Raw genomic sequence first — 14,171 nt, 5'->3', positions numbered from 1 at the left:
GTATTTGAATTAGAAGCCATTTTCTGAAAGATACAATAAATGGGGCTAACTTCTCTGAGAACTCTGGCTTTCTTACTTAGTCACATAATGCAGGTCTGAGTCCCTCATCAGAGACTAAGAAGAGCTTGATTTCCTGTTCTTCTGTCTCATTTACATGGTCCTGATGTCTCCCATGCAAAAGATCTAACCCCTATGTATTTTGTGTTTTGTTTTGTTTTTGTTGCCAGTCCTGGGGCATGGACTCAGGGCCTGAGCACTGTCCCTGGCTTATTTTTGCTCAAGGCTAGTACTCTACCTCTTGAGCCACAGCTCCACTTCCAGCTTTTTTCTATATTTGTGGTGCTGAGGAATTGAACCCAGTGCTTCATGTATACGAGGTGAGCACTTTACCACTAGGCCATATTCCCAGCCCAGTAATTCATGTATTTTTTTTTTTTTTTTTTGCCTGTTCTGGGGCCTGGACTCAAGGTCTGAGCACTGTCCCTGGCTTCTTTTTGCTCAAGGCTAGCACTCTGCCGCTTGAGCCACAGTGCCACTTCTGACCATTTTCTGTATATGTGGTGCTGGGGAATTGAACCCAGGGCCTCATGTATACGAGGCAAGCGCTCTTGCCACTAGGCCATATCCCCAGCCGTAATTCATGTATTTTTAATTTTCAGTTGCAGCAGGAAATTGAAGACTGGAGCAAATCACATGCTGAGCTCAGTGAGCAGCTCAAATCATTTGAGAAGTCCCAGAAAGATTTAGAAGTAGCTCTTACTCACAAAGATGATAATATTAATGTAAGTTTATTCTCATTATGCATGCTCAGCATCATGGATTCTTCTGAAATATAACAAATTAAAATTTAGAAGCTCTTGAATACTTGTGCTTCTTTTATAGGCTTTGACTAATTGCATTACACAATTGAATCGGTTAGAGTGTGAATCTGAATCTGAGGATCAAAATAAAGGAGGAAACGAGTCAGATGAATTGGCTAATGGAGAGGTGGGAGGTAAGATCGGTCTCAGGAAGGTTGGACCCTTTTTGCCCTCGTGTATACTGATTGATGCTGCTTGTAGCTGGATGATTATCTTCTTAAGCTTTGAAGTTGTAGACACTGTCACTGGACATGTAGAAATGTCTGTCTTCATTTTGCAGAAGTGGTTACTGAGTTGTTGTGTGGTGGTAAGCATACAGGGTACATTGACTGTTTTTTTCATTCCATTGAGAACTAGATATGTATGCCCCAACTGCATTAGTCATGTCTTATACCTGTAAATATCAAATATATAGTAGGAGAAACTTGTTTCTTATGTTTATGGAGATATTTGACTAATACTCATGAGTCTGTACTTCTGTGCTTCTGAGGCCCACAGCTCACTTCAAGTCATAGGGTTAGAATAATAATCTAAGGCTGTAAGAGCAGAGGTATAAGATGGCCAGAAGCTAAAGAGTAGTGTGTGTACTGATGAGGAAAATATCTCTAGATGTTGTTTTTGGTTGATGAATGCTTGTATAGTGTCTTCTTCTCAACCATACATGGTAGCAGATTCAGGGGCAGAACAGAAAAGTGAATCTTAAGACACTTTCCCAGTTTGAGATATGTCTGAGAGAGAAGAAAGAACTTTATTCTCACACATGTCTTCTTGCTTAGGAATAGTAGGGACAACATTTTATTGTACAAACTGAGAACTTTTTTTTACGAGTTTGTAATTCTTCTAAAGTCAGTTCTGTTCGTTCATTTTGTTTTTCTTCCAGTGTTTGAACATGATCATTGTTTAGTTTTGAGAAAGTCAAGAAAATACAGAGTTTAAAAAGCAAGGGAAGGGGCTGGGGATATAGCCTAGTGGCAAGAGTGCCTGCCTCGGATACATGAGGCCCTAGGTTCGATTCCCCAGCACCACATATACAGAAAACGGCCAGAAGCGGCGCTGTGGCTCAAGTGGCAGAGTGCTAGCCTTGAGCGGGAAGAAGCCAGGGACAGTGCTCAGGCCCTGAGTCCAAGGCCCAGGACTGGCCAAAAAAAAAAAAAAAAAAAAAAAAAAAAGCAAGGGAAGGGCTGGGAATAGGCCTAGTGGTAGAGAGCTTGCCTCGTATACATGAAGCCCTAGGTTCAATTCCTTAGCACCATATATAGAAAAAGCTGGAAATGTTGATGTGGCTCAAGTGGTAGAATGCTAGTCTGGAGCAAAAAGAAGCCAGGGACAGTGCTCAGCACTGACTTCAAGCCCCAGGACTGGCAAAAAAAAAAAAAAAAAACCCACACAAAAAAATCAAAATAAAACAATAAACCCAAAAAACAAAAAGGGGGAGAAAAAGCCGTTACCACCTTTGCTTTTCAGGTGACCGGAGTGAGAAGATAAAAAATCAAATTAAGCAGATGATGGATGTCTCTCGGGTAGGTCCTTTTTATAGACTTGCATTAGTGCCTGTGAATTCTTACCATGCCTTACTTGTAAGACTGCATCTCTCTCCTGCAATTTTTAGACACAAACTGCAATATCAGTAGCTGAAGAGGATCTAAAACTTTTACAACTTAAGCTAAGAGCCTCGATGTCCACTATATATAGCCTGGAAGGTAGGTTCCTCTTGAGAAGAAATTCCAATAAGTTGGACAGATTTAAATTTTTACTGGAAAGATACAGACTAGGTTCTTGCTTTCATGCTTCTCAACCTACCTAGCACTTATCTCAACCAATCTCTACAGTCCTCTGCACACATATGAAGATAACTGTTTTATCCTTTATAGAGCAAATAAAGAAATTGGAAGATGACCGCAGTACACTGCAGTTCACTAAAGTTGGACTGGAAGATGAGTGCAAAACTCTGAGGCAGAAAGTGGAGATTCTCAATGAACTCTACCAGCAGAAGGAGATGGCTCTGCAAAAGTAAGATTTTACTCCATATTGTTTACATTATCATTGCCACTCAGTGTATTAGCTATTTTTGAATAGGTTTTCCAATTTATGTCTCATCTAGCCTGGACCGAGATCCTTGTATCTATACTTGTCCCTTAGCTGGAATAACAGATATGCTTAGCTAGTTGAGATTTCAGGGAGGTGTGGGGTAGGCAAGAGAAGATTTCATGAAATTTTTGCCCAAGCTGGCCTTGAACCAAAGTCCTGATCTTCTCCTCTTGAGTAGTTAGGAATATAGGTGTGAGCCATACTTTATTTTTTAAGAGTTTTTACACTTCCATCCCCATCTGTGATAGAGATTGGTCTTCCTTTGTGATTTGTTTACCATAGCTTCTTTCTGTTCTAATCAGTAGTCAGAAAATGTTTCTGTAATTTATGTGAAGGGGAGTAGTTAGTACCTACTAACAGCTGGTTTATTCAACTTCTCTCCTGGAAAACCTTTTCTCAACCACTCTCAGTTTAAGTCCATACCATAATTTCTGTCAGTCATGTAATTAATCACCTGTCTCTAGTATCCCTTTCTTATACAGTATTCTCAAGCTTTTCTTTACACTTGCTTGAGTGAATTCTCTAAAGTCTACAAAGGATTTGCTATTTGATGGCCTGTTCTGCATTATTTTTTGACTCTTTGTATTGGGAGTGGGGTGGGGAGGAGTGTTGGTGATAAGATTAAGACAGGATTTCACTATGTAGTCTAAGGCTGATCCAAAACTTGTGATGTAGGCCAGACTAGCTTCAAACTTGTGATCCTCCTTTCCTCAGCCTCCCAAGTGCTAGGATTACTGTGTGCACCACTGTGCTTGGCTTTCTTTCTTTTGGATTGTTGGAATATTTTTAGCTATTCTGATTAAGCTTGATGAAGCCATAGATTGACTTATCTTCTTATAGCTCACACCATATAGCCTGTACTTATTAAAATGTACCTCCCCTTACCCTCAATGCCACTGCTCCAGTAATTTGTTGAAGACTGTTTTTAGCCTCTTTATCTCTGCATTGTCATCTTTAATATGCAGATGAATGTAGGGAAAAAGTAGCCTAAAATGTTAGCCTTAAATGTGATTCTGAGGGCTGCTGATATGGCCTAGTGGCAAGAGTGTTCGCCTCATATACATGAAGCCCTGGGTTCAATTCCCCAGCACCACATATACAGAAAATGGCCAGAAGTGGCGCTGTGGCTCAAGTGGCAGAGTGCTAGCCTTGAGCAAAAAGAAGCCAGGGACAGTGCTCAGGCCCTGAGTCCAAGGCCCAGGACTGGCCAAAAACAAAACAAAACAAAACAAAACAAAAAAATGTGATTCTAAGGGCTGGGGATATGGTCTAGTGGCAAGAGTGCTTGCCTTGTATACATGAAGCCCTGGGTTCAATTCCCCAGCACCACATATACAGAAAGCAGCCAGAAGTGGCGCTGTGGCTCAGGTGGCAGAGTGCTAGCCTTGAGCCAAAAAAAAAAAAAAAAAAAAAAAAAAACCACAAAAAAAGGAAGCCAGGGACAGTGCTCAGGCCCTGAGTCCAAGTACTGGGGGAAAAAAAAATGTGATTCTGGGATTCTTTTTTCTACTGGGTTTTGCCCACAAACACATGTCTTCACGGCTCTGTACCTTCAAGGACATTCTTTGATTTTTTTCTAGATGTTCTGATTGTTCATAGTATTCTGACTTAACTCAATATTGGAAACAAAATTCTCTCTTGGGGGTTTGAGATGGGGTCTTGCTGTATACTCAGTGCTAGGATTACATGAGTGTACCACCATGACAAGTTTGGTATTTTTTAATAAGATTTAGTTTTTCACATTCTTTTTTTTCAAACATTTTTAATTGTTACTATAAAGGTGATGTACGGAGTGGTTACAGTTATGTAAGTCAAATAATGAGTACATTTCTTTTTGGACCATATCACTTCTCACATTCTTCCTTAAAGTTAGGGAGAGATTATTTTGTTCGTGCATGCATCTTTTATCCATAAAACTGAGCCCTGGTGCAGGAATAATGCTTTATCTATACGTTTATCTTTAGCATCTTACAAGTTAACTAGTATTTTATAGCCACTCAAAGTATTAGCCCAAGTATTGAATGAGTTGCTATAAAAGAATATGAGTGGGAAACTTCTCCTTGGTGTTAATAATCCTTTCTCTTTTAACTTTTTAAATTCTGACTCATAGAGAATGAAATTTCAAGTTAAGTATCTTTTGAATTGGAACTATGTATACTATAAATATAAACAGAAAGTAGATTGTTTTTGTTTTGTTTTGAAACACAGCTTCACTAGGTATTCTAGGCTGCTCTAGAACTTGTGACCACCCACCTCACCCTCTTAGTGCTGGGATTCAGAAAAGAGCATTTATACTACCTCAAATGCTGCTGTCTTTAAAATCTATAAAGATTAATAAGATAGTAGTTCACATCTGGTCTTTGTGATTGGGGATGACTAGTTTTCTGGGTGACAGATATTTCTAAGTGCTAAGATTTGTCTTTTCTTAATCCCAATCCATTGAAAGCGTGTGCAGATGTTCCGTGGTTGTTTTCATAGTTAGAAGACATGTCCTGAAAGGCTCTTCCTTTGACTGACAATATGTTTAACATGTACTAGTCTTGGATTGAGCAATAGTTTCTCAGTGACAAAATAAGAAAAGTATTTAGTGCCCTTCCCATGGCAGAAATAAGAGAAGTAAATGTTCCTTTCTAATTCTCCTAGTAAGTTCAGTTGCGTTAGGATGGTCAGTCCTGGCTTTCCACATAGAAAGAAAAGAAAGGAACTTTTCATTATCCCAAGCATAAGAGACTTTCTCATGGAACACAATATTGGTGGTTTTTTTTTTTTCTACATATGTTTTGTTTACTGGTGGCTGGATAATTATGTAGAGAGACGACTCGTTAGAAAGCCAGAGTCCAAGTTCTGAAAGAGCAGGTTTGAATTCTTTCCTAGTATTTTATAAGTTTGCATTTTTGAGAAGGATGAGAAGTGACATTTGGACAGAGCATTCAGACAGACTTCTGCAAGGAAAGAGAACTTTCATTTGACCACTGGTTTTATTTTAGGAAACTGAGTCAAGAAGAGTATGACCGGCAGGAAAGAGAGCAGCGGTTGTCGGCTGCAGATGAGAAGGTGGTTTTGGCTGCAGAGGAAGTCAAAACCTACAAGTGAGTTCAGCTCCTAAAGAGGGGCCAATGGCATGGGGTAACTGGTGTTCACTTTATTTCCAATTACCTTTACATTCTGTAGAAGAAAATAGCATGGAAGAAAAAATAAACGGTAAGAGGGAATGAATAAATACACTCAGTTTACACAGGAGAAAAATATATTTTAGATGACAGAAAATGTTAACTGGAATTTACTTAGAGGTACCACTGGCAATCATGTAAGAAACCTGGTTCATATTAATAGTTTGGAGATTTTTGTCTCCAAACTTTTTTTTTGTTATTATAAGGTATCGTACAGAGTTAAGATAATTTTTTAAGAAAGGTATTTAATGTGCAATATGTAAAAAAAAAATCAAACTATTCAAGTACTTGTACCATTTAATAGACCCAGTAATCATAGCTTTGTGAAATTTCCATTGGATATAGTAAAGGGAAAAATAAGGTTGAGTGAAAGAAGATATTCCTAGCAGGTATGAAAATTGTAATTTATCAACTCAGTCTTCAGCATTAAATGATAAACAAGGAAACTATGATTAGTTTTGATCAAGTTATACTTTTATTGAAACTATATAAAATGTTCCTACATGTCTGCTGAAATCTTTAAAAGTGCATTTGTTAAGAGTAAATGGAAAATTTTTCAGATTGTTTCAAATTTTATTCAGTTGTGTTTTAACTAATAAAACCATGTCTATTTCTTAGGCGGCGAATTGAAGAAATGGAGGAAGAATTGCAGAAAACTGAGCGCTCATTTAAAAATCAGGTAAAAATTTTACTTCCCAACTGTTTGGTGTAAGTGAACTGAACACCTCATGGGGGGAAAGGGAAAGGGGGAGGAGGGAGGGGGGATATGAGGGACGAGGTAACAAACAGTACAAGTAATGTATCCAATGCCTAACGTATGAAACTCTAACATCTCTGTACATCAGTTTGATAATAAAAATTTGAAAAAAAAATTTTACTTCCCTAAAGTTTCAGAATTTCCTGATATCTACTACAAAAAATTACAATGGCCATAATGAATTCTAAAACATGTTTGCATGTATTTTGTGTGTATGTGTGTGTTTGTGCTGGTATTGGGACTTGAACTCAGGGCGTGACAATGTATCTGAGCTTTATTGCTCAAGGCTAGTGCTTTACCACTTGAGGCAGGGTTTCACTTCTGGCTTTTTGCTGGTTCACTGGAGATAAGAGACTCATGGACTTTCTTGCCTGGCTTGGCTTTGAACTGTGATCCTCGGATCTCAGTCTCCTGAGCTGCCAGTGCTTGGCTCTAAATATGTTTTTGATATGTTTTTTTTTTTCCTTTCTTTCAGATAGCTACTCATGAAAAGAAAGCTCATGATAACTGGGTAAGTTTTTTCTTCTTCTTCTTCGTTTTGTGCTTTTCTTACCACATCTAAATTCGAATACTTTCCCTTCAACAGCTCAAAGCCCGTGCTGCAGAAAGAGCTATGGCTGAAGAGAAAAGGGAAGCTGCTAATCTGCGACACAAGTATGTGATTTTGATATATACATTTCTAGTGCTTTTAGAATGCTTTATGGCTGTGTTAAGTGATAAACAAGGAATTCATTGATATTGTATACTTAAGTCCACTTTTTCTAATATTCAAGATTACTGGAAATGTCTCAAAAGATGGCACTGCGACAAGAAGAACCTGTGATTGTAAAACCAATGCCAGGAAGACCAAATACACAGAACCTTCCACGAAGAGGTAGAGGGACTTCGTCAAAGCCTGCAATCTGTTTTTGTTATGTCTATGTTATATAAGTTACTATTTATTTCTATGTGTAATAGTTATGATGCCTAGAAATAATTCCAATAAGTTACTAAGAGAAATAAAAGAAAGATTGTCTGAAAGTAGTAATGAAGTATTGTTTTCAGGTCCACTGAGCCAGAATGGTTCTTTTGGCCCATCCCCTGTGAGTGGGGGAGAATGTTCCCCTCCCCTGACTGCAGAGCCACCTGGAAGACCTCTCTCTGCTACTCTCAGTAGAAGAGATATGCCTAGAAGTGAATTTGGTGAGCATTCTCATACTTGGCAATAAACTGTTCCAAGGGTTTCTTTCTTTTTAGCATTCACTTTAGAACTTGGGTCAATTAGGACAGAGAAGGAAATGTCTTAATTTATCTTAGTGGACAGTTTATTTCAAGATCTACTTTAGAACAGAAACTATGTATATTCCTAAAGGTCTGGGTTTTTTTGTTTCTTTTAAATTATCTACTGGGATGTGTATTTATTTTTAAATCTCTGTGCGGTTGATCAATGAATATTGTAAAAAATTAGCCTTAAACCATATAATTTATGGATCATATATACTTCTGTTTTTCATTACTGCAATTGAAATGTTTAACAATTCTTATTTCTGATGTTAAAATGTCTGTAACACTAAGATTAGAAGCCAGATTACATATAGACAGTAAAAAAAAAAAAGGCACCAGCATATAGAATTGTATCAACTGTAGCCTGAAATACAGAACAGTACTTTTTTCTTGTTCAGTACTGGGGTATGAACACAGGGCCTTGTGCTTGCTTGCTAGGCAGGTACTCTACTACTTGAGCTATAAACCCTTATCCCCTTTTTGTTTTCATTATTTTTCAAATAGGGTCTTGCTTTATTCCTGGACTGGCTTAAACATACTATATATACTTCCTGCATGAGTGGGATGACAGTTGTATGCCACTGTACCCAGCTTAAAGGTTGAGATAGAGTGGCATACATTTTTTCTAGGCTGATCTGGAATTGTGATCCTCCCAGTATCAGTCTTTTGAGCAGCTAGGATTATAATTGTAAGCCCACACACCCAGCTGGTACTCTGAAATATAGGACTAGTATTATTAATATGTAGTGTTTGTCTTCCAATCCAAGGCAGTTTTCTTTTGTGTCTGTAAAGCCACTAGATTGTTACTTATTTGCATTAAGAGACACCTTCCTCCTTTTTTGAAACAGTCTTGCTATGTAGCCCAGGTTGGTCTTGAACTTGTGAAACTGAAGCAGTTTCTTCTGAGTGGTGAGGTAATAAGCATGTACCACCACAGCCAGCAGATCTATTTTTTTTGTCGGTTGTGGGGCTAGAACTTTGGGCCTGGGTGCTGTCCCTAAGATCTTCAGCTCAAGACTAGTGCTCTACTGCTTGAGCCACAGCACCACTTCTGGTTTTCTGGTGGGTAATTGAAGATAAGTCTCTCACAGACTTTCCTGCCTGGGCTGGCTTTGAACCGTGATCCTCAGATTTTAGCCTCCTAATTAGTTAGGATTACAGGCACGAGCCACTGGCACTCAGTAGAGATCTATTTTTTAATGTTGCCTTTTCTAAATAAGAGTTGATCCATGTCTAGTTATTTCTTCAAAAACAAAACAAAACATGCCAAGGCTCTGTGTTTCTTTCTCAAGGGACAGTGGATGGGCCTTTACCTCGTCCTCGATGGTCATCGGAGGCATCTGGAAAACCCTCAGCCTCTGGTAAGGGATCTAAATCATTTCAGTCTAAAATCATGGGCACAAGATGTATTCTCAAAGTATACAGGTGAGAGTGAGTCTTAGTCAGTTCTCTGGCCTCCCATAGACCCAGGATCTGGTCCAGCTCCCATGATGAACAGCAGCTCCAGAAGCTCTTCTCCAGCCAAGGCAATAGACGAAGGCAAGGTAAGCTCTGCACTCCTGCTAAATTATAAGTGCTGGAACATGTAGGTTTTCCTATAGCATTCTCTCTCTACCTTATCTCCAGTTTGATTGTTTAGTTTGTACTATCCTCTTTTGTTGTTGTTGTTGTTTTTTAAAAAGCAAAGTGTTCCCCAAGAGCCTGAAGGCCCCTCAGTTCCTAGCTTGGTCTCTTTGGCTGAGCATCCAGTCACAGTGAGTACTTAGAGGTTGAGGACTGACCTGGGCTTTTATCTGTTGTGTTTCTGTAAAGGATACAAGAAGCATGAGATTAATCTCCATTTCTTTAACTTGCATGGTCGTATTGATGTTATTCTTCCCCTTACCTTGGGAATATCCTTGAACTGATTGGTTGTTGGTTTCATCTCTTGATATGGATAGATGATTAATCAGTTTAGAGCACCTATTTGTAAGTGTAATTATAGAATGTGGAAAGTCCACTCCAATTTAATATTGTGTGCTTTGTGTTGCATGCTCTAAGTAAAATGAATTTATTATAAATTATGTAATTCATCATTACTCTGTGTTTGGAAGTATGCTACTTACAAATTTCTCCATTTGTGTGTTAGGCAAGGTTTGAAAAGTTACATTAATAACAAAATATCTGCTCGAAGTGAATAGTGTACACAACTGTATTCTCTTGAAAGTTGTGTAGCTATTGTAGCTGCTAAGTCTTTGGATTTTACTTCTCAGTGCTACTCTATGTTGAAATCAAGATTTTTTTTAAATTAGTTTCCCACAGAAAATGATTAGTGTCTCATACAATGTACTAATGAGTGAAGGTAAATATTTACCTTGCTAATTCATGTGTATAATATTGAGTTGGGAAATACTTCCAAGTTCCAACTCCAGGGACCTATACCTCTTGAGAGCTTTTTATCCAAGTGCAGTTTGGATAAGACTCAAGAAGACCCTTCTGTAGTAAAAGGCTTTAAAGAGACTAGCAACCACTTTATTAGATACGGAAGTGGGAAGAGCATGTTTTGAGTCAAATCTGGTATTGAGTTTCATCTCAGCCTCTTATGTGCTGTGTGACTTTCAGTTAAGGTCTTGCCTCTCTGTCCCTCATATTTAAAACAAGATAGTCATGCTTTTATTTCAAGTTGTGAGAATTTAAATAATATCTGAAAGGCCTATTGAAGGTACTCTGAATAGTGACGATTGTAACATGTAGAGATTTTCATTCTCATTTATTGTTAATATGGAAATGAGCTGTTGTGTTGATGAGAGAGACATGAGACTCCTTTGGAAATCTCTTGGTGTGTAGGGCATGGCTTTTCTTACAAATCACCTCTTAATGAGCTGAGTTTCTCATCTTCCCTTTCCTATACAGATAGGAGTAGCACAAGTTCCGTGGAGCTGCTAATTCTTGGGTGGCATCCTTCTAACCTCTCTGAACTGACATGGGAACATGGTGCTGGGAAGCGGGGTGGAGTTTTGTTGCAGTTTCTGCTCTTTGGCCAGGCGCCTGGTGTCTGCTTCAACTGGGTTTTCACTTTTCAGGTGTTGGTTCTCTGATGTGTCAAAAGAATTTCAAAATATAAATGGTCTCTTGCAGGTTAATATGGCTACCAAAGGGCCCCCTCCTTTCCCGGGGGTGCCTCTGATGGGTTCTCCCGTGGGAGGTCCTCTACCACCACCCATTCGATATGGACCACCTCCTCAGCTCTGTGGGCCTTTTGGGCCTCGGCCACTCCCTCCACCATTTGGTATGATGATCTGAACAGTACTGATTCACTTTTAAAGCATGTTCACCTTTTCTTTTTATTCCTTGCTAAAACAGTTGTTATTGCAGGGCTTTGCAATACAAGAATAAAGCTGAGTACATTTTGTCTTTTCCCCAAGTTTATTAGGATACATATAGAACATTATGTAATCTCCCTATACTGAGCTGTGCAATAGCTATCTCTTACAGACAAGACAAAGGGGTTTTATACAGAAAGCAAGGAATGTTACTACTCTGTATATATCTTTTAATACTAATGGCCATATACTGCAATGGATGGGAGCTGGATGACATGTGTCACAACTTAAGGTATCTTTTAGTTCCAAATATTACATCTTATAGCATAAATATAGAAGCATAAGCAATAAGAAGGTTAAAGTTGCCCTCCTCACCTTGAGAGTACATGGCAGTGAGCTTTTAAAAAGGACAATGTAGGTGCTGGGAATATGGCCTAGTGGTAAAGTGCTTGCCTCGTATACATGAAGCCCTGGGTTCAATTCCTCAGCACCACATAAACAGAAAAGGCCAGAAGTGGCACTGTGGCTCAAGTGGTAGAGTGCTAGCCTTTAGTAAAAAGAATCCAGGGACAGTGCTCAGGCCTTGAGTCTAAGCCCCAGGACTGGCAAAAAAAAACCCCAAACAAACCCAACAACAGAAAAGGACAATGTAATAGGAGCTTAATGAAGGCTACTGAATTTCTCTAGGCATAACTAGAAGGCCTTTTCCTGCAGAGTAAGTACCTTGATTTTGTTAGCAAATGTTAGGTACATGCTGAGCTACTTATTACATAAATCATTTTCATGGGTAATAGTAGTAAACATTAAGATTTCCTTATCAAAATTCCTTTGTTGCAATAAACTCTTAACTGTTGTTAGAGATGCAGAATTGTATAGTGAAGCAAACAAGCTTGGAACTAACTAGAGCCATGTTGAGTCCCATTTGTATTGCTCAGGGGCTAGCTGGCCATATGCCGGAGGTAGATAGACTTGCTGAGCTTCAGTTTGCCTCAGCTAGTTAGGCAAGTCAGCTTGGCTTTCTAGAGTTGGGAGAAATCAGAGAATATGTTAACATACGTTTTAGTAATTTTAGTTTTAATACATTCCTTGTTATTTAAAAATGACTTACTTTGTTTTGCAGTTCCTGGTATGCGTCCACCACTAGGCTTAAGAGAATACACACCAGGCGTCGTTCCACCTGGGAAACGGGACCTGCCTCTTGACCCTCGGGAATTTTTACCAGGACACGCACCATTTAGACCATTAGGCTCACTTGGTCCAAGGGAGTACTTTATCCCTGGTGCCCGGTTACCACCCCCAAACTATGGTCCCCAGGATTACCAACCACCACCTGCTGCAAGAGACTCACTGCCTTCAGGTTCCAGAGATGAGACACCATCTGCCTCTCAGGGCAGTGGCCAGGACTGTTCTCAGGCTTTAAAACAGAGCCCATAACTATGACCTCTGACACTTCAGAGAGAGTGGACTGTATACTATTCACTATGATAAAGGATTTTGTTGGCTTTAAAATCAAAGTTTATTTTAAAAGGTTTTTAGAACTAAGCTGCCTTGGCAGTGTGCATTTTTGAGCCAAACAATTAAAACATATTTTCCTCTCTAAAGAAAAATCACCTCTTATGCTAGAGTGTCCTTCCAATTTTGAAATGTGCAATAAAGAATACCTGTGTTTTAGTTATGTAGCATATGTAATTGCTAAATGATTTACAATGTCAAAAATATGAACATTTCCTGTGGAAATGCTTTAAGAACATGTGTTTCCATTACCCCATTTTTAGTTTGTGTATCAGTTGAATACAGAGCAATGGTGTTTACAGCTTGATCTTTTTTTTCCCCCTCCAATATCTGGTCACAAAGACTGTTACGCTAAAAATGTTTACTGAAATATCATAAACTTTATCCTCCCTGTTGCTGAAGTTCTTTGTAGTAATAGTTCATAAAACTTTGTTTATTAATTTCCCCAGTGTCTGTTGATTCACTGGATTGTCATGAGACATGTGCCATTTGGGAAACACGTAAGCAAGACGCTCAGAACTGAAGATGGTGACTTGGCAGCAGCTCAGTGTTGCTCGCTGCTGAGGATGTTCAGTCTCAAAACCACCTGGGAACACTGTAAGGAATTTGTTCCTTTAATTCACAGAAATCAGTGGTCCTACTGGCCTGGCATTCAGGTGGCTTCCTGTGACCCTCACTGCTTATTAAGGATGGTTTTATGAGTATGAACATATTAGTAGCAAGAATTATTTGGCCAGATATCTTATTGCTTTTATTTTTATTGCAATGGGGGTATTTAGCAGCAACATGAAAATGAATGTGTTATGACTCCAAAGTAAGGAAATGTCCTTTTAAAAATGTAAACAGTCTATATTCTTTTACCACTACCTTGCCACTTGTTTTTAAGGAATATTAAAATGTGTCAATAACCATAGATTAAATTCAGTTCTAGTTTTGTACTCATTACTATATTGTTTTTAAAACAAAGTATCTAAAATCTACCTTTTGGGCTGGAAGCCTAGCTGAAGTGGTAAAATTGTAGGGCCCTGAATTCAAACTCAGGTACCACCAAGTAATGATAATTATAATAAAAATAAAAACTAGTTCCTCAGATGTTTTAATTACAATAACTTCAGCAGTATATTTTATGAGGTTTAAAATTAAATTAAAATTATAAAACTTAATGCCTTGATAATGCTGGACAATGTTCTTCCATTTTTTTGAAATCCTGTAAAATGTT

General features: G+C 38.6%; 1 protein-coding gene across 4 annotated transcripts in view; it reads left to right on the top strand.

Moving 5' to 3' along the window:
- Mia3 (MIA SH3 domain ER export factor 3) overlaps positions 1-13,870 on the top strand; it is a 46,237-nt gene extending 32,367 nt beyond the window's left edge. For 2 of the 4 annotated variants that reach the window (XM_048358159.1, XM_048358161.1), the window contains 16 exons: positions 660-782; positions 883-994; positions 2,325-2,380; positions 2,470-2,560; positions 2,732-2,870; positions 5,936-6,037; positions 6,737-6,797; positions 7,351-7,386; positions 7,462-7,529; positions 7,649-7,749; positions 7,920-8,057; positions 9,431-9,499; positions 9,603-9,682; positions 9,821-9,892; positions 11,256-11,406; positions 12,561-13,870. In XM_048358159.1, coding sequence (XP_048214116.1) covers positions 660-782; positions 883-994; positions 2,325-2,380; positions 2,470-2,560; positions 2,732-2,870; positions 5,936-6,037; positions 6,737-6,797; positions 7,351-7,386; positions 7,462-7,529; positions 7,649-7,749; positions 7,920-8,057; positions 9,431-9,499; positions 9,603-9,682; positions 9,821-9,892; positions 11,256-11,406; positions 12,561-12,874 — 1,713 coding nt within the window. In that variant the 3' untranslated portion in view covers positions 12,875-13,870. The remainder of the gene's footprint in view (positions 1-659; positions 783-882; positions 995-2,324; positions 2,381-2,469; positions 2,561-2,731; positions 2,871-5,935; positions 6,038-6,736; positions 6,798-7,350; positions 7,387-7,461; positions 7,530-7,648; positions 7,750-7,919; positions 8,058-9,430; positions 9,500-9,602; positions 9,683-9,820; positions 9,893-11,255; positions 11,407-12,560) is intronic. The other 2 variants (XM_048358157.1, XM_048358158.1) reach the window with 1 other exon arrangement.
- The last annotated feature ends 301 nt before the right edge of the window (positions 13,871-14,171 follow it).

The sequence above is a fragment of the Perognathus longimembris genome, chromosome 11, assembly GCF_023159225.1.
Source record: "Perognathus longimembris pacificus isolate PPM17 chromosome 11, ASM2315922v1, whole genome shotgun sequence".
Classification (NCBI taxonomy): domain Eukaryota; kingdom Metazoa; phylum Chordata; class Mammalia; order Rodentia; family Heteromyidae; genus Perognathus; species Perognathus longimembris.
The sequence above is the reverse complement of the archived record's forward strand: the minus strand, read 5'-3'. Positions and strand labels throughout refer to the sequence as shown.